This window comes from Oncorhynchus keta, chromosome 12, assembly GCF_023373465.1.
Source record: "Oncorhynchus keta strain PuntledgeMale-10-30-2019 chromosome 12, Oket_V2, whole genome shotgun sequence".
NCBI classification, from domain to species: Eukaryota; Metazoa; Chordata; class Actinopteri; order Salmoniformes; family Salmonidae; genus Oncorhynchus; species Oncorhynchus keta.
In genome coordinates, this window is record NC_068432.1 from 19677322 (window position 1) to 19704777 (window position 27456).

At 43.9% G+C, this 27456-nt stretch overlaps 1 protein-coding gene across 6 annotated transcripts in view; it reads right to left on the bottom strand.

The window, feature by feature from the left end:
- The window catches only part of LOC118383479 (transcriptional regulator Erg-like), a 106430-nt gene that overhangs the window by 45196 nt on the left and 33778 nt on the right, over positions 1-27456 (bottom strand). For 4 of the 6 annotated variants that reach the window (XM_052457821.1, XM_052457820.1, XM_052457817.1 and 1 more), the window contains one exon: positions 20337-20423. The exons of 1 other annotated variant lie outside the window; for it this stretch is intronic. In XM_052457821.1, the coding sequence (XP_052313781.1) occupies positions 20337-20375 (39 nt within the window). In that variant the 5' untranslated portion in view covers positions 20376-20423. Of the gene's footprint in view, positions 1-12560; positions 12718-20336; positions 20424-27456 lie in introns of those variants that run through there. One more of the 6 variants, XM_052457822.1, reaches the window with a different exon arrangement.

The following is a 27456-nucleotide window of genomic DNA, read 5'->3' on the forward strand; positions in this document are numbered from 1 at the left end:
CAGAACGAGCAGTATGACTGGTGGCATTGTCATGCTGGAGGGTCATGTCAGGATGAGCATGCAGGAAGGGTACCACATGAGGGAGGAGGATGTCCTCCCTGTAATGCACAGCGTTGGGATTGCCTGCAATGACAACAAGCTCAGTCCGATGATGCTGTGACACACCGCCCCAGACATGACGGACCATCCACCACCTCCAGAGTACAGGCCCCGGTGTAACGCTTATCCATTCGACGATGAACGCAAATCCAACCTTCACCCCTGGTGAGACAAAACCGCGACTCGTCAGTGAAGAGCACTTTTTGCCACTCCTGTCTGGTCCAGTGACAGTGGGTTTTTGCCCATAGACGACGTTGTTGCCGGTGATGTCTGGTGAGGACCTGCCTTACAGCAGGCCTACAAGCCCTCAGTCCAGCCTCTCTCAGCCTATTATGGATAGTCTGAGTACTAATGGAGGGCATTGATTGGGCATTCCTGGTGTAACTCGGGCAGTTGTTGTTGCCATCCTGTACCTGTCCCGCAGGTGTGATGTTCGGATGTACCGATCCTGTGCAAGTGTTGTTACACGTGGTCTATCACTGCGAGGATGATCAGCTGTCCGCCCTGTCTCCCTGTAGCGCTGTCTTAGGCGTCTCACAGTACAGACATCGCAATGTATTGCCCTGGCCACATCTGCAGTCCTCATGCCTCCTTGCAGCATGCCTAAGGCACATTTACACAGATGAGCAGGGACCCTGGGTGTCTTTCTTTTGATGTTTTTCATAGTCAGTAGAAAGGCCTCTTTAGTGTCCTAAGTTTTCATAACTGTGACCTAATTGCCTACCGTCTGTAAGATGTTAGTGTGTTAACGATAATTCACAGGTGCATGTTCATTGGTTTATGGTTCATTGAACAAGCATGGGAAACAGTAACTCTTTACAATGAAGGTCTGTGAAGTTATTTGGATTTTTACGAATTATCTTTGAAAGACAGGGTCCTGAAAAAGGGACGTTTATTTTTTTGCTGAGTTTATATGCAAAAATATGTATTATAATATCATCTTTGTATCTCAAAATCATTGTAATGTGGTAAACCTTAAAAATCTAAATGAAAATTCAACCAGAGAGCGCCCTTAGATAATGGGATAAGGCGGCACTTGACCGTTGCACTTGAATCTTTCCTACAGTGAATGGCTAGGCCCGCTATCGAGGGGGTGGTTATTGAGGGGGAGTGTTTGAGAGAGGAACTGTTGTCAGAGGAAATGTGTCTCCGTGCCTATGTAAGACACATATTTGGGAAACTGAACAAACTGAACGCAAGTGTGCAGGGGAAATACAAAAACATTCTACAGGTGAGTGACAAAATCAGTGGATTCAGAGGAAATTATTATTATAGGAGAGAGTCTTTTAAAAGTGAACTGTGCCCCCTTCCCTTGGCTGTGCATGTTTCTAACAGAAAACAGCATCAGTAAGTGTTCCACACGAGTGATGAATGCTCACCTACAAGGCTTCGAAGAGCACTTTGGGACCTACTCCCCAATCCATTTTACTGTGATCCTGGCTCAGTTGACATGCCGGTAAGTGAAATCGAACAGCTGATTGAGCTGTCATGTGATCAAATGCATTCACGGGACACTGTGGACAAGTTTTGGTTCCTGACTCAAAGTGAATACCCTGCTGTCTCCCTCTGAGCATTAATGCCGCGTTCAAAACAACTGGGAACTTGGAAATCTGAGATTTCCAACTTCAGTGCATTCAAGACAACTGGGATCTCGGGGGGAAAAAATGTGGAACTCGGGAACTCTGTTCAACTTGGGAACTCTGGCCTCTTTCTAGAGCTCTGACTTTCCGGCCTAATGGTCACTGATATCATGATTTGACCTTGCATTCCCAGTTGTCTTGAAAGCACCATCAGTGCTCTTGTCTACATTAAACCCAAATATCGATTCAGGTTGGTTGTGACAGCAGAGATGAGGTGCGCACAGTCGACCACATCCCCTGACTTTGAGAAGCTCCGTCACGACATACAACAAACACACCCATTTCATTAGTGGTGGTGAGATAAGATATATTATGTCAGACTAATTTGCAATTGACTGTCATAGCCCCACATTAAAGTGCAAGTGAAAGTGCTAGTTAAGTGTTTTTATGTATTTAAAAAAAAAAACATTTGGGGGGCTCGAGGTGAGGAGGAGGATTATTCAAGCTACCTTTTGTATAGGTAGGGTTCCAGATGTTTTTGGAAGATGGGCAGGGGGAAACCATTGGGGCTCCAGGACAGAGAAGAGCATAGCCTGAAGGTAGGGAGAGGCAGTTCCTCTTGCTGTCCGTAGGTAAGCACCATGGTCTTGTAGTGGATGAGAACTTCGACTGGAAGCCCGTGGAGTGTGCAGAGGAGCAGGGTGACATGAGAGAACGTGGGAAGGTTGAAAATCAGGCGGGCTGCTTCGTTCTGGATAAGTTGCAGAGGTTTGATGGCACAAGCGGGGAGCCCAGCCAACAGGAAGTTGCAGTAGTCCAGAAGGGAGAGGATAAGTGCCTAGATTAGGACCTTAGATTAGCTTCCTGTGTGAGGTAGGGTCGTACTCTACGGATATTGTAGAGCATGTACCGGCAGAAGCGAGTCACTGCTATGATGTTTGCAGAGAAGGACAGGGTGTTGTCCAGGGTCACGCCAAGGTTCTTTGCACTCTGGGAGGGCGACACTGTGGAGTTGTCAACCATGATGGAGAGGACTATGAGCAGGCAGGCCTTTCCTGGGAGGAAGAATAGGACCGTCTTGTCGAGGTTGAGCTTGAAGTGGTGGGCCAACATCCAGGACAGTATGGGGAGCACTGAGATAATGTTAGATGATTGTCTGGCTGATTGGCTGTTACTGCCTGAGCAAAGATCAGATGATGACTTTAAGAAATGAAAAATAATAAAGTCATCAAATAAAAACAAAGTAATATACACAATATGCAATATTGTATTTAATGTATAGTAATTTCCTTTTTTTATATTGATATCTACCCAATGTGGACCTGACAAAGACAATTAAATGTTTTTAATGTTTTGGCAACTATTTCATTGAACGTTCACTATATCTGGCTTTGGCATTTCCATAAAAAAGCTCTAGAATATTTTATTTCTGTCATTATTTCATAATTATTTCACGAAAACCATGACCTCAAAAAGCACTAATTGCTCAGCACTAACGCACACACGCACACAAATACACACACACACTTTCACTTGGCCCGTTTATAAATACAGCAGCCCTGCTCCATGCAGCACATCCTCCACTTCAGGGACTCCAAAAGAGGAGGAAGCTCCACTATAGACTTGTGTGCGTAAAAAGCCATATTGATGCTCTTGGGCAAAATGCTTGGTGTCACAAGTGAATGTCTGGTTGTATGGGCTAGTGTATTTGGACCTGAACAATAGAGGAAGAGTGTGGAGGGCTTGGTCACATGCTGGGTACAGTATGTGTGGATTGTGGAGCACTTGGGCACACGGCTAATGCTAATGGAAATTGTCTGTTAATCCCAGTACAAGGGCAGGGCATTGGCAGATAACCTACTGCAGGTAAAAGTGGAAGTGTTCCTAAGATGTGTCTCAATGGTACGTGACTCTGAAAAGTCCTCCATGTAAATAGGTGAGGCAAAAGTGTTAACTGAATGAAAAATATTGACATAGCAGACCAAGTTAAGGCTCTAACGATCAATCTACCTTTCTCTCCCTCTCCCTCCATCAATGAATGACTCACACTCTGCGCTGTCTACATGGCTTGTTCGTGTTCAGCTCCTAGTGGAGTAAAGGGCCTCAACAGAGGTTCTCCATCGAACACCCTCTGACGTAAACTACTGTAAACAACCAAACGTTGCTCTCTATGTTCAGCCTAATGACCAGGTATGTGTGCCTCCTGTAGCACAGGGCTCATAAACTCCATTAACAGTTGGCTGATGGCTAGAGCTCCTCCATTACCGTCTGAGAGCAGAGAGTTGAACAGATCCCAGTCTGTGTGCTGGTGGTCTGCCTGTTGGTCTGCCTGTGGTAGCCCTGTGGGGAGGCAGGGTGGTCACAAGAGAGAGAGCAGGAAACCAGCATCCCTCTGCCATCCGACTTACACTATATGCCCGGCTGGCACAGACATTTATGGAGACTTACAGAGTGAGTAGTAGTATACCCATTCTGATGCTTTATAAGCATGTTTATGACCTATTGTTAACGTTAATAAGGCTCCAAAGTGGCATATCGTGCATAAAAGATTTGTAGGTTAGATTACAGTTCATGACGAGTATTATAATTCTGGGTCGGTTATATCATGTTAGCCTGCCTTCTCTGCATATCAAATCAGATCAAATTGTATTGGTCACATACACTTATTTAGCAGATGTTATTGCGGATGTAGCGAAATGCTTGTCTTCCTAGCTCCAACAGTGCAGTAGTATCTAACAGTTCATAACAATACACACTAATCTAAAAGTTAAATAATGGAATTAAGAAATGTATAAATATTAGATTGGGCAATGACCGAGTGCAATTGACTAAAATACAGTAGAATAGAATACAGTATGTGTGTGCATATGAGATGAGTAAAGCAGTATGTAAACATTATTTAAACATTATTAAAGTGACTAGTGTTCCATTATTAAAGTGGCCAGTGATTCCAAGTCTATGTATATAGGGCAGCAGCCTCTAAGGTGCAGGGTTACGTAACCAGGTGGAAGACGGCTAGTGAATGCTAATTAACAGTCTGATGGCCTGATGGCTGTTTTTCAGTCCCAGCTTTGATGCATCTGTACTGACCTCACCTTCTGGATGATAGTGGGGTGAACAGGCCGGATGGTTGATGTCCTTGATGATCTTTATGGCCTTCCTGTGACATCGGGTGCTGTACGTGTCCTGGAGGGCAGGTAGTTTGGCAGTGATGAGTTGGGCAGACCGCACCACCCTCTGGAGAGCCCTGCGGTTGCGGGCGGTGCAGTTGCCGTACCAGACGGTGATACAGCCCAACAGGATGCTCTCAATTGTGCATCTGTAAAGGTTGTGAGGGTTTTAGGGCCAAATTTCTTCAGCCTCCTGAGGTTGAAGAGGTGCTGTTGCGCCTTCTTCACCACACTGTCTGTGTGGTTATCAGCCTCTTATTTTTTATTATTCACTTCACCAGATTTTCTTTTTTTCTTCTTCTTTCTTCTTCTTCTTCTTCTTTCTTACCCCCTAATTCACCATGTTTTCCTTCTTCTTTGTGTAAATCTCCAATCATTTGTTGATCTCTCTTAGAATCTAATTATGTTATTTTTTTATGGTTTTGTTCTATAAACATTGAAAGGGGAAGGTGATTACAAGGAAGATCATGGTTTCTTACCTCTCCTGCTCATGTTATTTTTGTTGACCTTTTAAACATTAAATCATACATTTTTGGTGGTATTTTCTTGTGTGCAAATAAATAAATACAAATAAATAAAATAATTGGGTTTCTTATTCACTGTGAGTATTACTTCAGCAGTCCCATTAAAAAAATAAAGAATAAAAAGTTCCTGCCCACAATCCAGATAGACAACATTTCAAAGAATGTGCATTGGATTTAACAGCAGCTCATCTCTCTCGAAAGCCACTGCGTGAAAGCTTTGAGCTCAATGTATGAAAAGGACATTGTAAATAAAGTTAGCAATATTACTCGCTATTAGGTATAAAACAAAACTGATGGGCATGTATCGTTTCCATTACAGAACAGTAGTATATACAAATAAATTCTAACTTTTAGTTTCCCTCAGCCCAGCTCTATCTCGGTTCCTAAGCACTGTAAAACACTGCCTGAGCCTGTTGAGACTGAAGGAGTGAAGGGGGACATTTAAGGATCACTTACACCTAAACACAGCCTGGCAGTATCCTGCAGCAGCACTGCATGGATGCTCATTTAGCATTCCACAGCCTCCTGTAAGCATTGTTTTCATACAGGAAGAGGGAGGGAGGGAGAGAAGGAGATAGAGAGAGAGCGAGAGAGAGAACCCCATATTATTTGAATTAATCACTATGGCCAGACGGTTATATTAAAAATAACAAATGTTTTTGCCTTCGGTCATGATGGCTCGTCTGTTGCTTGCCAAAACACTGGCCTGAAGCTGACGTTATAAGGGGCTGTGGGCGCTCTCTGGGTCTTTCTGGCAAGCCACATGACCGTCATGTGTTTTCTATTTGACAGGAGCCATCCAATCTCGCTACACGACATCATCACAATGATATATGACAGGATTGGATGGCACAGGGCACCAGTCACAGCACAGGCTCTATGGAACCTGACCCTGAAGTGATGGGATACGGTTTTAGACACAACATCATGTCACTCATTCGTAATACAAAGAAGGTTTTGTCCACAGGGTGTGTGATCGACTCATAATACAACGAAGCACGTGTCTACACTGACTTCAATGGGAGATATTAAACCATATCAAAACAAGCACAGATCAGGCTTTACTGTGTTCCAAATTTGGCCTCGCAAGTTACAGTGTAGGCATGATGTGTGCAGTCGAGGAGTAATCTCACCCTAGATGTGTAGGGGCGAACCAGGAAGTGGTACACCACACGACCTGCCTCTGTACAGTCCGGGAGGAGAGGCGGTTGAAAGTTTGGAAAAGGTTAACTCAGAGAGGTCGTTTGGAGCCAAGCCCAGCATGTTCACTTCCTAGCTACAATCTATTTGTATTTATTCTACAGTGATGAGATTAAAGACAAGCAAACAAACTAGAAACTATCCTAAAAGAAAACCTTGGGTTAAAGTAGGGTATAACTGTTAGGATGAGAAAAGCCAAAGTTTTACAGATATACAGTACCAGTCAAAAGTTTGGACCCACCTACTCATTCAAGGGTTTTTCTTTATATTTACTATTTTCTACATTGTAGAATAATAGTGACGACATCAAAACTATGAAATAACACATATGGAATCATGTACAAACCAATAAAGTGTTAAACAAATCAAAATATATTTTATATTTGAGATTCTTCCAAGTAGCCACCCTTTGCTTTGATGACAGCTTGGCACACTCTTGGCATTCTCTCAACCAGCTTCACCTGGAATGCTTTTCCAACAGTCTTGAAAGAGTTCCCACATAAGCTGAGCACTTGTTGACTGCTTTCCATCACTCTGTGGGCCAACTCATCCCAAACCATCTCTATTGGGTTGAGGTCCGGTGATTGTGGATCTGATACAGCACTCCATCGCTTTCCTTCTTGGTCAAATAGCCCTTACACAGCCTGGAGGTGTGTTGGGTCATTGTCCTGTTGAAAAACAAATGATAGTCCCACTAAGTGCAAACCAGATGAGATGGCGAATCGCTTCAGAGTGCTGTGGTAGCCATGCTGGTTAAGTATGCCTTAAATTCTAAATATATCACAGATAGTGTCACCAGCAAAGCACCCCAACACCATCACGCCTCTTCCTCCATGCTTCACGGTGGGAACCACACATGCGGAGATCATCTGTTCAACTACTCTGCGTCTCACAAAGACAAAGACACGGTGGTTGGAACCAAAAATCTCAAATTTGGACTCCTTAGACCAAAGGACAGTTTCCACCGGTCTAATGTCTATTGATGTCCTTTAGTAGTAATTTCTTTTCAGCAATTTGACCATGAAGGCCTGATTCACGCAGTCTCCTCTGAACAGTTGATGTTGAGATGTGTCTCTTACTTGAACTTCGTGAAGCATTTATTTGGGCTGCAATTTCTGAGGCTGGTAACTCTAATGAACTTATCCTCTGCAGCAGAGGTAACTCTGGGTCTTCCTTTCCTGTGGCGGTCCTCATGAGAGCCAGTTTCTTCATACCGCTTGATGGTTTTTGCTTTTGCAACTGCACTTAAAAAAACTCAAAGTTCAAAGTTCTTGAAATTTTCCAGATTGACTGACCTTCATATCTTAAAGTAATAATGTACTGTCTTTTCTCTTTGCTTATTTTAGCTGTTATTGCCATAATATGGACTTGGTATTTTACCAAATAGGGCTATCTCCTGTATACCACTCCTACCTTGTCACAACACAACTGATTGGCTCAAATGCATTAAGAAGGAAAGAAATTCCACAAATGTACTTTTAACAAGGCACAGCTGTTAATTGAAATGCATTCCAGTTGACTACCTCATGAAGCTGGTTGAGAGAATGCCAAGAGTGTGCAAAGCTGTCATCAAGGCAAAAGGGTGGCTACTTTGAAGAATCTCAAATATAAAAAAAACACTTTTTTGGTTACTACATGATTCTATATATGTTATTTCATAGTTTTGATGTTTTCACTATTATTCTACAATGTAGAAAATTTAAGAAAAGTCCTTGAATGATTAGGGGTGTTCAAACTTTTGACTGGTACTCTACATTCCTCTCCAGCTAACCTCCTTTAAGTTGATTAAGGAAGAGTGCTGTTCTTCCTCCATAATTCATAATTCTCTATACACCAATGGAAGGTACCTTATTCTTGAAGGGGATCTGTTCTTCTCTTCTAGCTATCCAGGTTGAAGTAGCTACCTATAAGTCTACCTGTGTTATCACAAGGGCAGAGACCCAGGCAGACTGCCTGCCACTCTGACATATTTCATTCGGCTAGACCCAGACCACTGGCACGCCAGCCCTCCATGAGTCTCGCCACAAGACTGGCGGGGTGAAGCCACGAAGCAGGAAAGAATGTCCATGGCCAGGAGGGGAGAGGGACAGAATTCCTGCCTTCTCACATCACCTTGCCAATTTATACTGTATATTCAGCTAGGACCAAGTCAACAATAAACAACGGATGTAGTCCTCATGTATTGTTTTGTATTGTGCTGAGCAGGTTATGAAGTATGATATTATAAATGGGGCATGATGATGAAATCACCAATGGTCTATTGTCATGCTTCTTTTGAATTCACATCTCAAGAGATGCTTTTACATTCTTTGGCAACCTGCAGGTAACTGATGGAAACACTTGAGTAAATGACCGATACAAAGTATATTGAAAGCAGATGTTTCCACACAGTTGTGGTTCCTGAGAAATTAAGCAATTAACATCCCATCATGCTTAGGGGTCAGGCATAAAAATACTGGGCAGGCTATTATTTTGGCTACCATGGCTATTGGATGACAATGCCCCCCATCCACAGGGCACAAGTGGTCACTGAATTATGTAATAAGCATGAAAATTATGTAAACCATATACCATGGCCATCTCAGTCACCAGATCTCAACCCAATTGAACACTTATGGGGGATTCTGGAGTGGCGTCTGAGACAGCGTTTTCCTTCACCATCAACAAAACACCAAATTATGTAATTTATCAACAAAGTATGGTGTAGCATCCCTCCAATAGAGTTCCAGACACGTGTAGAATATATGTCAAGGTGCATTTAAATTGTTCAGGCTCGTGGTGGCCCATTAAGACACTTTATGTTGGTGTTTCCTTTATTTTGGCAGTTACCTATACGTATCTGCCAAATGTGAGAACAGACAGTAATGTCACCAATACCAAATGATCAATACATGATGGGTGCATGTCATACATCCTTCCTTTATAATTGTGATTTATTATGAAGAAAGTACTATTCATAAAGCATATGCATATTTATTAACTATTTCAAATCGAATCAAATCAAATTTTATTTGTCACATACACATTGTTAGCAGATGTTAATGTGAGTGTAGCGAAATGCTTGTGCTTCTAGTTCCGACAGTGCAGTAATATCTAACGAGTACTCTAACAATTCCCCAACCACTACCTAATACACACAAATCTAAAGGGGTGATGAGAATATGTACATGCAAGTATATGGATGAGCGATGGCCGAGCGGCACAGGCAAAGTGCAATAGATGCTAATCAGAGAGTGTAACCAAGATGTATTGATGGTATGATTTGACATTTTAAGAGCACACTGTGAAAAGCTTCAACACAGGGTCACGAGCCTACAAACAAACAATCCATGCTAGAGGAAAAACAGCAACATAGCATAACCCTTCTTCCCAACCCCAAACAAACCCAACCAGTGGAATTTCCCAGAATCTCCAGTCCAACCCTCTAGCTGTCTGTTCGGGTCACTCTACCAGACACTCCAATAGAGTCATTTGGCACCCTGCAAAGTGGTCCTTTTGAGAGCAACCTGCTGCAGGCTGGTTTCCAGGCAGGGCCTCTGCCTTTGTCCTTCGCTCCATGCCAGGAATGGAGGACTTAATGTTTTTAGCTGAGCAGGGCCGGCGGGGCCGGGGCCCTGAGACACTACACACAGTGTGCTGAAAACTTGGAGTCCTCAGTGGGATAGCATCAGTCATCCTGATGGTGGAAATAAACAGTCATTCCTGACTGCTGCTGTTGCTGCTTCTGGAGCTAAGATTGGCCCAGCCTGTGACAGAGCCTGGACACAGAGCCTGCACATTGAGCCTAGAGAGACTCTGAGGTTTATTTATGCTCCTCACATCCATGAACCCAGAGGCTTGTTCTGCCAATTAGGCAGAAAATGACTAGGAATTGCTATTGTATGGAGGATGGAATAGCTACACTCTTAGAAAAAAGGATTCCAAAAGGGTTCTTTGGCTGTCCCTATAGGAGAACCCTTTTTGCTTCCAGGTAGAACACAATGTATTCCATGTAGAACCCTCTAGGATTATACCTGGAACCAAAAGTGTTCTACCTGGAACCAAAAAGGGGTTTTCAAAGGGTTCTCCTATGGGGACAGTCAAATAAGCCTTTTAGGTTCTAGAAAGCACCTTTTTTCTAAGAGTCTACACCTGGTTATTTTTACATATAGGATTGCAGTTCATGTTCTAGTTATTCCACTGTAATTGGACAGGCCTATTGTGTAATGAAGCCTGAATTTTAACTTGAGGCTTACGAACACATACAGTGCATTCAGAAAGTATTAAGAACTCTCGACTTTCTCCACATTTTGTTACGTGACATAATTTATTTACATAAGTATTCAGATCCTTTGATATGAGACTCGAAATTGAGCTCAAGTACATCCTGTTTCCATTGATCATCCTTAAAATGTTTCTACAACTTGATTGGAGTTCACCTGTGGTAAATTCAATTGATTGGACATCATTTGGAAAGGCACACACCTGTCTATATAAGGTCCCACAGTTGACAGTGCATGTCAGAGCAAACACCAAGCCATAAGGTGGAAGGAATTGTCCGTAGAGCTCAGAGACAGTATTGTGTTAAGGCACAGATCTGGGGAAGGGTAACAAAACATTTCTACAGCATTAAAGGTCCCGAAGAACACAGTGCCCTCCATCATTCTTATATGGAAGAAGTTTGGAACCACCGAGACTCTTCCTAGAGCTGTCCGCCCAGCCAAACTGTGCAATTGGGGGAGAAGGGCCTTGGTCAGAGAGGTGTCCAAGAACTTAATCGTCACTCTGACAGAGCTCGAGATTTCCTTTGTGGAGATGGGAGAACCTTCCAGAAGGACAACCATTTCTGCAGCACTCCACCAATCAGGCTTTTATGGTAGAGTGACTAGACGGAAGCCACTCCTCAGTAAATGGCACATGACAGCCCGCTTGGAGATAAGTGCCAACAGGCACTTAAAGGAGTCTCAGACCATGAGAAACAAGATTGGAGAAACCTGGCAGTTTCCCTACGGTGAAGCATGGTGGTGGTAGCATCATGCTGAGAGGTTGTTTTTCAGCGGCAGTGACTGGGAGACTAGTCACGATCGAGGGATAGATGAACGGAGCAAATTACAGAGAGATCCTTGATGAAAACCTGCTCCAGGGCGCTCAGGACCTCAGTCTGGGGCAAAGGTTCACCTATCAACAGGATAACAACCCTAAGCACACAGACAAGTGTCGCTTCGGGACAAGTCTCTGGATGTCTTTGAGTGGCCCAGCCAGAGCCCGGACTTGAACCCGATCTAACATCTCTGGAGAGACCTGGAAATAGCTGTGCAGCGACTCTCCCCATCCAACCTGACAGAGCTAGAGAGGATCTGCAAAACTCCCCAAATACAGACGTGCCAAGCTTGTCGAGACATATCCAAGAAAGCACAAGGCTGTAAAACGGCCAAAGGTGCTTCAACAAAGTACTGAGTAAATGTTCTGAAAACGTATGTAAACATGATATTTCCGAATGCACTGTATAACCCAAACTTTCGCACACAACTATCTCACTGACACAAAAATGCATGCCTTTGTAGACTACATGATAAGATCTATTTCAGAGAAGAAAAAGCAATCGCCCACTGAAGAACTGCAGCATTAATTTGGGACTTTTTATATAGACTGCTGAAAATAGCACAGGAAGCCAGAGATTGCCTCCCAGACCCCCTCACTCACACAGGAACACATAAAACAACCTGTGGTCTCTAACCCAGAGCCTTACACAGGATACACAGACTGAGAACCTGAGAAGGCAAAGAGTCAGAGAAACAGAAACAGGGTGAGAGACAAAAGATGAGAGAATAATACTAAGAGAGAACAGAGAGGAGATGAGAGGCAGGAAAAGAGAGGAGATAGAGAAGAAAATACATGACAGAGGAAAGAAAGAGTGGGCACAAGAGAGTAAACTATGTCAACAGGAGAGTGTAGACACAACAGAGGAGAGATAGAATATAGGAGAGGAGGAGTGCGGGATGGATTACCTCTGTGTGCTGTGGAGCACTGTCTGTCTATATCTCTCTCTAGCTGCCACGCTTAGCAGCACATCTGGCCTGGCTGACTGACTGCCTGCAGCCGGGGCCATGTACAGATCTGAGCACATGTGTCAGCGTCTTGGTCACAACTTGGCAACAACTCCCACCCTGCGCCGAGGCTGCCGGGTAACAAATGACTGAAATATCTACCCAGGTTTGCTCCACATGCCGGGCCTGCACAGAATTGAATTGAAACGTGACCAGACCGCAAGTTTCTCTCCCTCTACCCCACACTCCCCCTCCTTGGTCTTAAAAAATACACATGACCGAAGAATCCAAAGAAAGAAAAAATAGAGAGAGAGAGAGAGAGAGAGAGAGAGAGAGAGAGAGAGAGAGAGAGAGAAGGGCTATGATCTGATCCCCGCGCAAATAAAATTCCTGAAGTGTCAGATTCTCAGTGTCTCAGATTTCTTGGAACGATGGGCGAGAAGTCTAACCTGCTCCTCTTTGTCAGACTTGGAATTGTGAGGAATTGACATGTGGGAATAGCATGTATAGACACGCTTATAGACCAGCAAAACACAGGATCAACCAGTCAGTGAGGATCTATGGATTCCACAAGGTAGCAGTCCATTCAACTCAATGGTGACTGCAGAGTCCCTGGAAATGTGTACAATGTTCCCATTTAGAATATAATTCCACAGAGGAAGCAGATCCCCTGAAGAGAAAAGAGAGGTGGATATAACACACAGATCACTGAGTCTCTGTCTCCACAGTCTCTCCCAGTCTGTCCCCTACTCCCACAACTCACCAGTCCTCCACTCATACACATACTTTGAGGTCTTTTACAGTGATATTAGATAGGGCTGGGCCCCACGATACAATATTACAACTCTACTTAGGTGCCGATACGATATGTATTGCGATTCTCACAATTCTATATGTATGAAGCTCATTCCTGACTGCTGATGTTGCTGCTTCTGGTACTAAGAATGGACCAGCTGAATGCATAAAACATTAGGAACACCTGCTCTTTCCATGACCAGGCGGTTCCAAGTGAAAGCTGTGATCCCTTATTGATGTCGCTTGTTAAATCCACTTCAATCAGTGTAGATGAAGTGGAGGTGACAAGTTAATGGAGGATTTTAAAGCCTTGAGTGAATTGAGACATGGATGTGTGCCATTCAGAGGGTGAATTGGCAATACAAAATATTTAAGTGCCTTTGAACGGGGTATGGTAGTAGGTGCTGGGTTTTTCACACTCAACAGTATCCCGTGTGTATCAAGAATGGTCCACCACCCAAAGGACATCCAGTCAACTTGACATAACTGTGGAAAGCATTGGAGTCAACATGGGCCAGCATCCCAGAATCCCATGCCCAATGAATTGAGGCTGTTCTGAAGGCAACTCAATATTAGGAAGGTGTTCCTAATGTTCTGTACACTCATAGTATGTCTGCTGCAGAGAGACGAGAGAGCATGATAAATAACCTACTTTTTATAACCTACTGTTACCCATCATTCAGCACCATTAGGAAGCACAGACCTATGGAGGACATCAAATCACACATAACTTATTAATGTCCTAACTGACTTATGTCATATGACACAGTCTCATGACTGTTGGCATTAAATTGTCACTTGTTACGACCAAATGCTGGGACATGCAGACTTGTTAATAGTATGTCAGATGCAGTACATGTAGACAACGACGTAGACTGCAATCTGCAGACTCCACGGTCCCGGGCCTGCAGCCAAACCAAATAGGAGTGATCACACACTGGAGCCATCCACAATGGCCCTATTGCTTCCCTCAAAAGACACAATCTCCCTATCATTCACTTGAGACAACCCAATGCATTCACAGATCTACTAACCTAAAACGTTAAAAGGTGAAATAATGCTACGATAACGTCACAATAGCGTTACACACAGGTGTGAGGCTAACAGGGAGCCCAGACCTGCAGACAATACCATAAGGGAAACGTAAACATCAGGTTTCATTGTCCAATACTGGACCATGAATAGCTACAATCCTGGACTATTTCCTTTTGGAAAAGTATTCTCCAGGCTGATATGAAACCCTATCCTGTGAATAGGATCCTTGGGGGACCCCCATCTGGTCATCTGTATTACTGAGGAGAGAAGGGGAATTTATGGAGATAAAAAGCGGCTCTGCAGCTAGTAAAATTAACGCCCAGCAGTCACACAGTACACTGTCATGGCTTTAAAATAAACTTTTTCTTACATAACATAACACTGCTGGAGAGAGTCAGTTGGCCCACTCTAATCCACTGGTATGGAGAGAAAGGAAGAGGATGGGAAAAGCAGTCCAGCTCAATCATTCCCAGAAGAGGCCATGGAGTTACTCACTCACACACATACCGGTCACTCACACACTTACGGCATGCATGTGCAGTGCGCACATGCACACAAGCACGCATGCACGCACACACAGTGTATACGGATTCCACACTCTACTTCTCTGCTTTGATACACTTGTGCATCTTCTCCATTCACAGTATCCAAATGGACTGAGGAGACTCTTTCAGTCACATAATATGTCCAACAGAGTACTCTCTCTGACTAACACTGCTGATTTGATTTGATTTGATTTAATAAGTGACAAGCAATTGACTAAAATTGAAAATGTTATCTACGTAATCCCCAAATGTAATTATTTATCATGAGGGCAATAAACAATAACTAGTAATGCTGCATACTCCAAGAAAGGTTAACTTCTCAGCTTTCAGTTAAAACTAATTAGACATTGCTGTGGTGTAGTCACTTCTAAGGACACAAGCTCAAGTACACAGTACAAAAATGATCAAAATATGAAAATATGAAATAATTTATATCTTTTTGTTGTGATTAAGATTTTGTCTAATCGCTGCAAATCCCCAACGGGCTTGGGAGAGGCGAATGTCAAGTCATGCGTCCTCTGAAACTCCCTTAACCCGGAAGCCAGCTGCATCAATGTGTCAGAGGAAACACATTTACATTTACATTTAAGTCATTTAGCAGACGCTCTTATCCAGAGCGACTTACAAATTGGTGCATTCACCTTATGAGAAGGATTACTTTATCCTATCCTAGGTATTCCTTAAAGAGGTGGGGTTTCAGGTGTCTCCGGAAGGTGGTGATTGACTCCGCTGTCCTGGCGTCGTGAGGGAGTGTGTTCCACCATTGGGGAGCCAGAGCAGCGAACAGTTTTGACTGGGCTGAGCGGGAACTGTACTTCCTCAGTGGTAGGGAGGCGAGCAAGCCAGAGGTGGATGAACGCAGCGCCCTTGTTTGGGTGTAGGGCCTGATCAGAGCCTGGAGGTACTGAGGTGCCGTTCCCCTCACAGCTCCGTAGGCAAGCACCATGGTCTTGTAGCGGATGCGAGCTTCAACTGGAAGCCAGTGGAGAGAGCGGAGGAGCGGGGTGACGTGAGAGAACTTGGGAAGGTTGAACACCAGACGGGCTGCGGCGTTCTGGATGAGTTGTAGGGGTTTAATGGCACAGGCAGGGAGCCCAGCCAACAGCGAGTTGCAGTAATCCAGACGGGAGATGACAAATGCCTGGATTAGGACCTGCGCCGCTTCCTGTGTGAGGCAGGGTCGTACTCTGCGGATGTTGTAGAGCATGAACCTACAGGAACGGGCCACCGCCTTGATGTTAGTTGAGAACGACAGGGTGTTGTCCAGGATCACGCCAAGGTTCTTAGCGCTCTGGGAGGAGGACACAATGGAGTTGTCAACCGTGATGGCGAGATCATGGAACGGGCAATCCTTCCCCGGGAGGAAGAGCAGCTCCGTCTTGCCGAGGTTCAGCTTGAGGTGGTGATCCGTCATCCACACTGATATGTCTGCCAGACATGCAGAGATGCGATTCGCCACCTGGTCATCAGAATCAAATCAAATCAAATCAAATCAAATTTATTTATATAGCCCTTCGTACATCAGCTGATATCTCAAAGTGCTGTACAGAAACCCAGCCTAAAACCCCAAACAGCAAACAATGCAGGTGTAAAAGCACGGTGGCTAGGAAAAACTCCCTAGAAAGGCCTAAACCTAGGAAGAAACCTAGAGAGGAACCGGGCTATGTGGGGTGGCCAGTCCTCTTCTGGCTGTGCCGGGTAGAGATTATAACAGAACATGACCAAGATGTTCAAATGTTCATAAATGACCAGCATGGTCGAATAATAATAAGGCAGAACAGTTGAAACTGGAGCAGCAGCACAGTCAGGTGGACTGGGGACAGCAAGGAGCCTTCATGTCAGGTAGTCCTGGGGCACGGTCCTAGGGCTCAGGTCAGTTGAAACTGGAGCAGGAGCATGGCCAGGTGGACTGGGGACAGCAAGGAGTCCTCATGTCAGGTAGTCCTGGGACATGGTCCTAGGGCTCAGGTCCTCCGAGAGAGAGAAAGAAAGAGAGAAGGAGAGAATTAGAGAACGCACACTTAGATTCACACAGGACACCGAATAGGACAGGAGAAGTACCAGATATAACAAACTGACCCTAGCCCCCTGACACATAAACTACTGCAGCATAAATACTGGAGGCTGAGACAGGAGGGGTCAGGAGACACTGTGGCCCCATCCGAGGACACCCCGGACAGGGCCAAACAGGAAGGATATAACCCCACCCACTTTGCCAAAGCACATCCCCCACACCACTAGAGGGATATCTTCAACCACCAACTTACCATCCTGAGACAAGGCCGGCCACGGTACAACCCAAGGGGGGCAGGACAGGCCGACCACAACAGTGAATCAACCCACCCAGGTGATGCACCCCCAGGGACGGCACGAGAGAGCCCCAGCAAGCCAGTGACTCAGCCCCGTAACAGGGTTAGAGGCAGAGAATCCCAGTGGAAAGAGGGGAACCGGCCAGGCAGAGACAGCAAGGGCGGTTCGTTGCTCCAGAGCCTTTCCGTTCACCTTCCCACTCCTGGGCCAGACTACACTCAATCATATGACCCACTGAAGAGATGAGTCTTCAGTAAAGACTTAAAGGTTGAGACCGAGTTTGCGTCTCTGACATGGGTAGGCAGACCGTTCCATAAAAATGGAGCTCTATAGGAGAAAGCCCTGCCTCCAGCTGTTTGCTTAGAAATTCTAGGGACAATTAGGAGGCCTGCGTCTTGTGACCGTAGCGTACGTGTAGGTATGTACGGCAGGACCAAATCAGAGAGGTAGGTAGGAGCAAGCCCATGTAATGCTTTGTAGGTTAGCAGTAAAACCTTGAAATCAGCCCTTGCTTTGACAGGAAGCCAGTGTAGAGGCTAGCACTGGAGTAATATGATCAAATTTTTTGGTTCTAGTCAGGATTCTAGCAGCCGTATTTAGCACTAACTGAAGTTTATTTAGTGCTTTATCCGGGTAGCCGGAAAATAGAGCATTGCAGTAGTCTAACCTAGAAGTGACAAAAGCATGGATTAATTTTTCTGCATCATTTTTGGACAGAAAGTTTCTGATTTTTGCAATGTTACGTAGATGGAAAAAAGCTGTCCTCGAAATGGTCTTAATATGTTCTTCAAAAGAGAGATCAGGGTCCAGAGTAACGCCGAGGTCCTTCACAGTTTTATTTGAGACGACTGTACAACCATTAAGATTAATTGTCAGATTCAACAGAAGATCTCTTTGTTTCTTGGGACCTAGAACAAGCATCTCTGTTTTGTCCGAGTTTAATAGTAGAAAGTTTGCAGCCATCCACTTCCTTATGTCTGAAACACATGCTTCTAGCGAGGGCAATTTTGGGGCTTCACCATGTTTCATTGAAATGTACAGCTGTGTGTCATCCGCATAGCAGTGAAAGTTTACATTATGTTTTCGAATAACATCCCCAAGAGGTAAAATATATAGTGAAAACAATAGTGGTCCTAAAACAGAACCTTGAGGAACACCGAAATGTACAGTTGATTTGTCAGAGGACAAACCATTCACAGAGACAAACTGATATCTTTCCGACAGATAAGATCTAAACCAGGCCAGAACTTGTCCGTGTAGACCAATTTGGGTTTCCAATCTCTCCAAAAGAATGTGGTGATCGATGGTATCAAAAGCAGCACTAAGGTCTAGGAGCACGAGGACAGATGCAGAGCCTCGGTCCGATGCCATTAAAATGTCATTTACCACCTTCACAAGTGCCGTCTCAGTGCTATGATGGGGTCTAAAACCAGACTGAAGCATTTCGTATACATTGTTTGTCAGAAGGGGGAAAGGAGAAGATTAATTGTGTGTCGTCTGCATAGCAATGATAGGAGAGACCATGTGAGGTTATGACAGAGCCAAGTGACTTGGTGTATAGCGAGAATAGGAGAGGGCCTAGAACAGAGCCCTGGGGGACACCAGTGGTGAGAGCGCGTGGTGAGGAGACAGATTCTCGCCACGCCACCTGGTAGGAGCGACCTGTCAGGTAGGACGCAATCCAAGCGTGGGCCGCGCCGGAGATGCCCAACTCGGAGAGGGTGGAGAGGAGGATCTGATGGTTCACAGTATCGAAGGCAGCCGATAGGTCTAGAAGGATGAGAGCAGAGGAGAGAGAGTTAGCTTTAGCAGTGCGGAGCGCCTCCGTGATACAGAGAAGAGCAGTCTCAGTTGAATGACTAGTCTTGAAACCTGACTGATTTGGATCAAGAAGGTCATTCTGAGAGAGATAGCGGGAGAGCTGGCCAAGGACGGCACGTTCAAGAGTTTTGGAGAGAAAAGAAAGAAGGGATACTGGTCTGTAGTTGTTGACATCGGAGGGATCGAGTGTAGGTTTTTTCAGAAGGGGTGCAACTCTCGCTCTCTTGAAGACGGAAGGGACGTAGCCAGCGGTCACACCATTTACACCATTTAACTGATGACCGTAGTCAGCCTTCAGGTGCCCGCTCGCCACAAGGAGCCAAGTAAAGCTCCCCTGCCAAACCCTCCTCTAACCTGGATAACACTGGGCCAATGGTGCACCGCCCTATGGGACTCCCCGTCACGGGCGGTTGTGACATAGCAACAGTAGTGACGCCACAACACTGTGATGCGCCTTAGACTGATGCACCACTCGGTAGGCTGCATGATGTATTTCCTATTCAACAAAACTGGATGAATAAGGCCTGAAATGACTTATATTTGTCTAAATATAATATAATCAATTTATAAAATGACACGATAAGTTTTCACCTTCCTTATAACTGTAAAATACATATTTGTATAATTAGTGTTAGAGGAAATGTGCATATTTTCTAAAGGTCTTAAATGATTAAAATGTCTGCCCTCATCGCTGTGAACATCTCGCAGAGCTCTAGCTTGGCTTCCTGAACTTGTTAAGAACTTGCCTTTCACTTCGTATTAATATTGTCTGTCTATGACGAACAGAAAAAGGGTTTTGTTTAAAATCTATTGATTTAGATTACTGGCTATAAATCAATCTCTGCATGTGATACTCTCCTGCTGCATTACCATGTAAGGATTCTAGGCATATACGTTGTTAGTGGCTGTGATGTAGGGTTCAGCCAGGAGTTGATGGACAGTCAGAAGAGCGAATGAAATGGTAGGAAGGACATCCTCCTACCATCACACAGGCAGAAGCGACATACTCACGTGCCGTGAGAATCAGGGCTACTGCTCAATGCAAGCCATTTCGATATATGGTGTCCACATGTCGATTTATAAGCGGAAATGTCGGTCGGAACCGGTACCAGAACAACGCAGGTCCCCAAAACAGGGGACTTTACGTCTGAGAGGTTTTAATGGTACAGCTGATCCAATGCAGTATGGACAAGGTTAAGTGTAGAGATGTTGTCTGGACCAGTGGACTTACTTTGGTGGGGCCTGCAGGATCTGCTCCAGTCTGAATCATGACCCCCGGCTGACATCAGAGACACGAGCAACACACACAGCCTTCTACCTGAGAGAGAGAGAGAGAGAGAGAGAGAGAGAGAGAGAGAGAGAGAGAGAGAGAGAGAGAGAGAGAGAGAGAGAGAGAGAGAGAGAGAGAAAGAGATGGGGATATTCAATATCATTAATATTGTGAAATCATTACTAATATATTTCTGTGTGTACTGTATTACTGTGTATTATAGGGACTGTTCTAATCATTTGGGTAATGACCTGTGTCCCCTAGCCACTGGGGGACACCCATCAGTTAACAAGGGCGTCCAGCCTTGGCAGGACCCACATAGACGACACAATGCTGACACCGTGGATGAGCACTAACCGCGCCATGGGGAAACGACTCTAGACAGAGACCTCCATTTAGCGTGACGGGGCAATCCCCCCAGTTCCATAAATAAACAGCTTGTACGGTCACGGACGACTGTCGCTGTGAATGTCAGGCACATAAAAGCTCCATTGGGTCATAATATGTGGCCCATTAGGGTTAACCAGTGGGGCTGGAGAGGTAGGCACGTCTCCCACTCGCCCTGGGCTCTCCTCGCCTCTCTTCCGTCCCACCAGCCACATCTGGGAGCCATCAGGGCACAGACAGCAAGCGGCCCCCCGGCCACTGGGAGCTAAGCCGGCTGTAATTACTTACGCATGATTACGCATGTTAATCATAGGCTGGGCCCAGACGCCACCGCCGCACTTGTTTATTATTTATACTTCGTTAAGCAACGGGACGCTCTGATTATCCCGTGTCATTGCTTCATTATCATTGTGTGTGTGTGTGTGTGTGTGTGTGTGTGTGTGTGTGTGTGTGTGTGTGTGTGTGTGTGTGTGTGTGTGTGTGTGTGTGTGTGTGTGTGTGTGTGTGTGTGTGTGTAGGAGAAGGAGGCATGCAGTCTAAGCAGCTCTTGAACAGCCCACACTAACCACGATGGGCCGTATGTACAAGCCACTGACCTCCAACAATTACACTCCATATTATTTATAGAAAAAAACATCTTGCCCAAAGAGTGTCTGCTTCCTTTTTCTTTCTCTGAGGGACACTGGTATCCAGCAGGTACCAGTGAAGCATGGATTCAAGTTAGGCATTGCTAAGGTGATGGCCAACAGGCCAGGTGACATCATACCCTGAGGATGACATAATGGGTGCCCTTTTGGCCCAACATAGTGGCCTCCCACTCACTCTGTCGCCCTACTGCCTGCAGTACTCTGATACCCTGTGGGGAACCAAAGGCAACCAGGAGGGCCAATTTATCATCACACACATACATGCCAGAGCACACACACTTATCATAACAGCACACACAGAGCAGGGAGCCACGACACACAGAGAACACAGAGAACATCCCAACATATTCCAGAACACCCACGGAGGCAAGCCACCACAGCAAACGGAGCACACATGCACACACACACAAAATATACCAGGGAAAGGTACTCCTGAAACTCAAATAAAGCAAGAAAAAGATACCACAGAATAATACCTCTTTGTGCAATATGCCACATTCATAATTGGTTGGTGTTGGCCTATAAGAAACATGATATTGGAATCTGCCAATAATCTCTTTCATGGCCAGTTAGACATAGTGTTAGTCACTCAGTCACTTAGATATCACATTCAAAAACTGCAAACATTTCTCTCCACCACATGAAATTAGTTATAAAATTGCTAAATCTCCTCTCCGCCCCATTGCAAAAATGTGTAGAATTGCAGGAAATTAACTTTCTCACCGCTGCCAAGATGGATGGCGCTAAAATGTTTTGCTCACAAACTGGGGGGGGCACTCCAACAAAATTTCACGTAGGGACCCCAAAAGGATATGAATGTGGGTACGCAGACCCGCGAGTCACTGCCGCCCCTCATGATGAATTCAGATTTTATTTTGGCCCCCAACCCCATCAAAGTTGCCCATCCCTGGTGTAGAGTGAGTGACAGGCATACCCAGCCAGGGATAGAGTTATGCTGCTGCTGCAGCAGCCAGTGGCATGTCATTTCAGCCAGAGCACTTATAATTATGCCCTGTTTTCTTTAAGAGAAATAAAACTTTCCAGAGAGTAAAAATGCTCCAGGCAAGGAAAAGAGTGGCGAGTGACATCACAGCCAAGTAATTTCTTTTAAAGTGGCTCAGATTAAGATTGAGATTAAGCACTAAATTGAAAAGGTATGGCGGTAAGAAAAAATTAACAAGAGTACACTTTGGGCTCTATTTTAACAAGCTTAATGCAATGGTAAATCTAAGCTCTGGCGGTAGCGCTATAGGTCCAGGGGGGGTGTCGCAAATGTTTTTGCTATTTTCACAGCCGTTATTATGAGCGCAATGGCTTGCGGTGGCGTGAAAGGGCTGGGTTTTGATGAATAAACAAGTTGTAGGCGTGACGAGGGCTTGGCCATTCACTGGCCAATCAAGACGTTCCATGTCGTAATACTGCATGCGTTTGTCTCAAATTCTGTAGGTTAATGACTGTCTTTGCGTTGTCATCAACTACAATGACGAAATATTCTCATTGTAGTCTATTGTGAATTGATACTACAGTTTATTAATTAGCATAAACTGCAGTAACAAGTGATAGCAACATCCATTGTTTGTTTTAATATGTTTGGAATGTTGACAGCCAACATTGTTGTAATTGGCTTCAACATGTATAGTCCTTTACGCATCGCACTTCTCCTCAAATAAAACATACTAGGCTTCCGTATATTGTATTGTACAGTGCATTCGAAAATAATTCAGACCGGTAGACTTTTTACACATTTTGTTACGTTACAGTCTTATTCTAAAATATATTAAATAGTTTTTTCCCCCTCATCAATCTACACACAATAACCCCATAACGACAAAGCAAAAACAGTTTTTTAGAAATGTTTGCACATTTATTAATAATAAAAAACTGAAATATAAGTATTCAGACCCTTTACTCAGTACTTTGTTGAAGAAACTTTGGCAGCAGTTAAAGCCTTCGAGTCTTCTTGGGTATGACGCTACAAGCTTGGCACACCTATATTAGGGGAGTTTCTCCCATTATTTTCCGCAGATCCTCTCAAGCTCTGTCAGGTTGTATGGGGGAGCGTCGCTGCACAGCTATTTTCAGGTCTCTCCAGAGATGTTCGATCTGGTTCAAGTCCAGGCTCTGGCTGGACCACTCAAGGACGGTGAACCTTTGCCCCAGCCTGAGGTCCTAAGAACTCTGAAGTAGGTTTTCATCAAGAATCTCTCTGTACTTTGCTCCATTCATCTTTTCCTCTATCCTGACTAGTTTCCCAGTCCCTGCCGCTGAAAAACATCCCCACGGCATTATGCTGCAACCACCATGCTTCTCCAGACGTGACGCATGGCACTCAGGCCAAAGAGTTCAATCTTGGTTTCATCAGACCAGAGAATCTTGTTTCTCATGGTCTGAAAGTCCTTTTGGTGCCTTTTGGCAAACTCCAAGCGGGCTGTCATGCCTTTTACTGAGGAGTGGCTTCCGTCTGGCCACTCTACCAAAAAGGCCTGATTGGTGGAGTGCAGAGATGGTTGTCCTTCTGGAAGGTTCTCCCATCTCCACAGTGGAACTCTAGAGCTCTGTCCGAGTGATCATTGGGTTCTTGGTCACCTCCCTGACCAAGGCCCTTTTCCCCCGAGCGGACAGCTCTTGGAAGAGTCTTGGTGGTCGCAAACCTCTTCCATTTAAGAATGATGGAGGCCACTGTGTTCTTGGGGACCTTCAATGCTGCAGAAATGTTTTGGCACCCTTCCCCAGATCTGTGCTTCGACCCAATCCTGTCTCTGAGCTCTATAGACAATTCTTTTGACCTCATGGCTTGGTTTTTGCTCTAACATGCACTGTCAACTGTAGGACCTTATATAGACAGTTGATGATTTATGGAAACAGGGTGCACCTGAGCTAAATTTAGAGTCTCAGCAAAGGGTCTGAATATTTATATAAATAAGGTATTTCTGTTTTTTGTTTTTTTATAAATATGAAAAGGTTTCTAAAAAACTGTTTTGACTTTGTCATTATGGGGTATTGTGTATAGAGGAAAATATACGAGGAAAATATTTTATTTAATCCATTTGAACTGTAACAAGAAAATATGCAAAAACTGAAGGGGTCTGAATACACTATATGTGTGAGGCATGTTCTCAATACGCACATGGTGGTTTTTTTAGGCACATCCAAAATAATAACAGGATCTGGTTAAAATAATGTAATAGCCTACATAGTCATAGAGGGATGTTTGCTTACTGTTTTGCTGCAGCCAAACTTGATCTTTCAATAAAGCTTTGATGAGTAAGATATATTTTGAAGCCGTCTCATGAGCCAAAACCTTTATCGATTGTCTTAATTACTTGGCTAATGTATTGGGAATGACCAAAAAACAGCCCTCATTGAGAGGAGGCTACGCTTGGTTTTTAGGAAGAAAAAATCAATAAATATATATATATATATGTTTCTAAATGCGAGGTTTACAGACACAAAAAGCACATCTCTCTTGATCCATGTGCATACGGGCACTGTGCGTCACAGCTGGATAGGCCGTGCTTCCGTTGTCAAAATCCATGCCAGATTTCAGTTGGTCTTAAATATCTCCACCAGCGCATAATGAAATTGGCACTCTGGCACACGTTTTTATGGACACACCTCAGATATTGCCACTCCTCCCACCCCAGCGCAAGTGAGCTCATATAAGACAGGTAAATTGACTATTCTTGCGCTATGGTTTGAAAATAGAATTATGTCGGCTTTAATAGGTCGAAATTTCAAACAAGCGAGAGTTTGACATTTGCGCTGGCTTAATGCCAGACGAAAATAGAGCTCAATATCCTACTGATACTATATGTGAAGACGGGATACGTCTTGGTCAACAAATTGACTTGGTTACTATGGCCTAATTTCTTCCATTTAGTTAAATGATAGGCCGGACTATTCTGACTACTCTGCCAAGTCCATATCTATGTCCACAATTTAGTATGACAACAGCTTTGATAGCTCATTTGTCCTTGATGTTGACAGACACGATAGATCAGCAATGTGGATCAAAATATTCCCAAATGGCCCGAAATGGAGTCCCACTGGGCACAGACGTAAATTCAATGTCTATTCCACGTTGGTTCAATGAAAGTTCATGGAAACAACATTGATTCAACCAGTGTTTGTCACATCATATTTTGAATAGCTGTGGTGCTGCTGATGACAGTGTGTGTTGTAAATGTAAACTCAGAACCAGCCTGTTATATTAACAACCAAAGCCAATGGGCATTGTGTGCTGGTCATACTGACATCACTGGCCCCAGTCAATCTCAGTGGTGCCATCATTAGGTTACAGAGACCACAAACTCCACCATTTAATGTCACATTAGTTGGAAAACAACTAAATGTGCCCGATCACCTCTCCCAGACTCCCACGCAACCTATCTTTAGCTATTTAAAAAAAACATTTAAAGGCATTTAGCGAGTCCTACTTAGAGGAAGCCACCCACATTCACATAAAATGCAATTTGCACAGCCCTCTTTATTATTTATACGTCCTTTAAAAGAAAGTAAAAAAGCACACAGGCATGGATCAGCGATCTTGAGCGTTTTCAGTCATCTGTATCTCATTCATATTTTATCTAATTGTATTTCTCTAAAATTGCCCCATGATCTCAGTTTGGGGCTGTGCTGCATGGCTGACTGATGGTGTTGTTTTACAGTGACACACACAAGATAATTAATTTAGAAAAAACACTGGTAGATCTTGGAGAGTGTATTGGGAAGTTGTAGGGTGAACTACTATGTCTTTGTGGGGTGAACTGTGTCTTTGATAGAGTAGTCAGCATACGCAAGTTCCAGCCTTGCTCTAATAGTCCTTAAAGAATTACACTACTTAGCATACAGAACTTTCAGCAAATTAGGCACATTTGGTTGTGGAGAAAGGTTGGCCTGCACACACACTGACGCAGACAGACACAGACACAGAGACACACACAGGCACACTTTGGTCTCGTGATTCTGCAGTCAGAAATGTTGGCGTGTTCCTCACTGTTGTGGTGTTGCATTGTTTTTGCCATATGATGAAGGTGCTCTGTAAGTGCAAGGCTTCAACAGATTATTCTTCACAAATGCTATATGATTACTGTTTAGGAAAATACACCATTCTACATTTTTGCTGCCAAAATGCTACTATGATATTCTTTAGAAAGATACAGTATATTATACAATATATTATGGATAAAATACCATCTCAAATTATTGTCCATGTTAAATTATCTTAACTGTTCAGATTTCCAAGACTGTGCACAGAACAATCTCATTGAACAATCTCATTGAAAAAACCCATAGCAAGGTTACTACAACAATATTTCATAAAAAAATACAAGTATATTAAGTATATTTTCATTTAAATCAGTTATCTCATTCCTGTAACGCGTGGCATGTTCATAACCTGTTTTTTTATATTTATTTATGTTAATTAATATAAAAAGTACACAAATGACCCATTTTATGCGCAGCTTAAATATTTTTAATTGTGTCATATTATTCAAGGAATATTTGATCATTGATGACACATTTCAGTAATGAGATCCATGTTACGGTAGAGACCGCATTATGGTAATGATCAAATGAGCAAACGGTAGGTACTTCATCAAGAGCAAAAAAATATCATTTTTAACCATATTAACTAATTCCCCACCGCCACCCAGCACAGCTACCTGCCGCCCGAAATCAGCATGCTGTTTGTGCAACGGCATTTTCTGAATCAGATAGCCTATTCTAAAATGTTTGCCTAAATGCTATTCGAATGTGATTAAACACCGACCAACACTTTAGTTCCTACGCTGTCATAACTCCTAATTGGCTTTTGAATTTTTTGTCATGCCAAATAACACCAACCATAGCATTAGAATAATCCTTCTATTTCTATGATTCCAACAGTTCATCCAAGTGTTTTGATCTATATTGCAAGTCAAATAATAATCTTTGGTATAAAAATTGCAAGTAGATTATTTACCCATATTGTGCAGCCATACTAACAACCTGGTAACTTTACTAGTATATGCAACCATTTTTTGGCACAGAAAGAAAGGAAAATG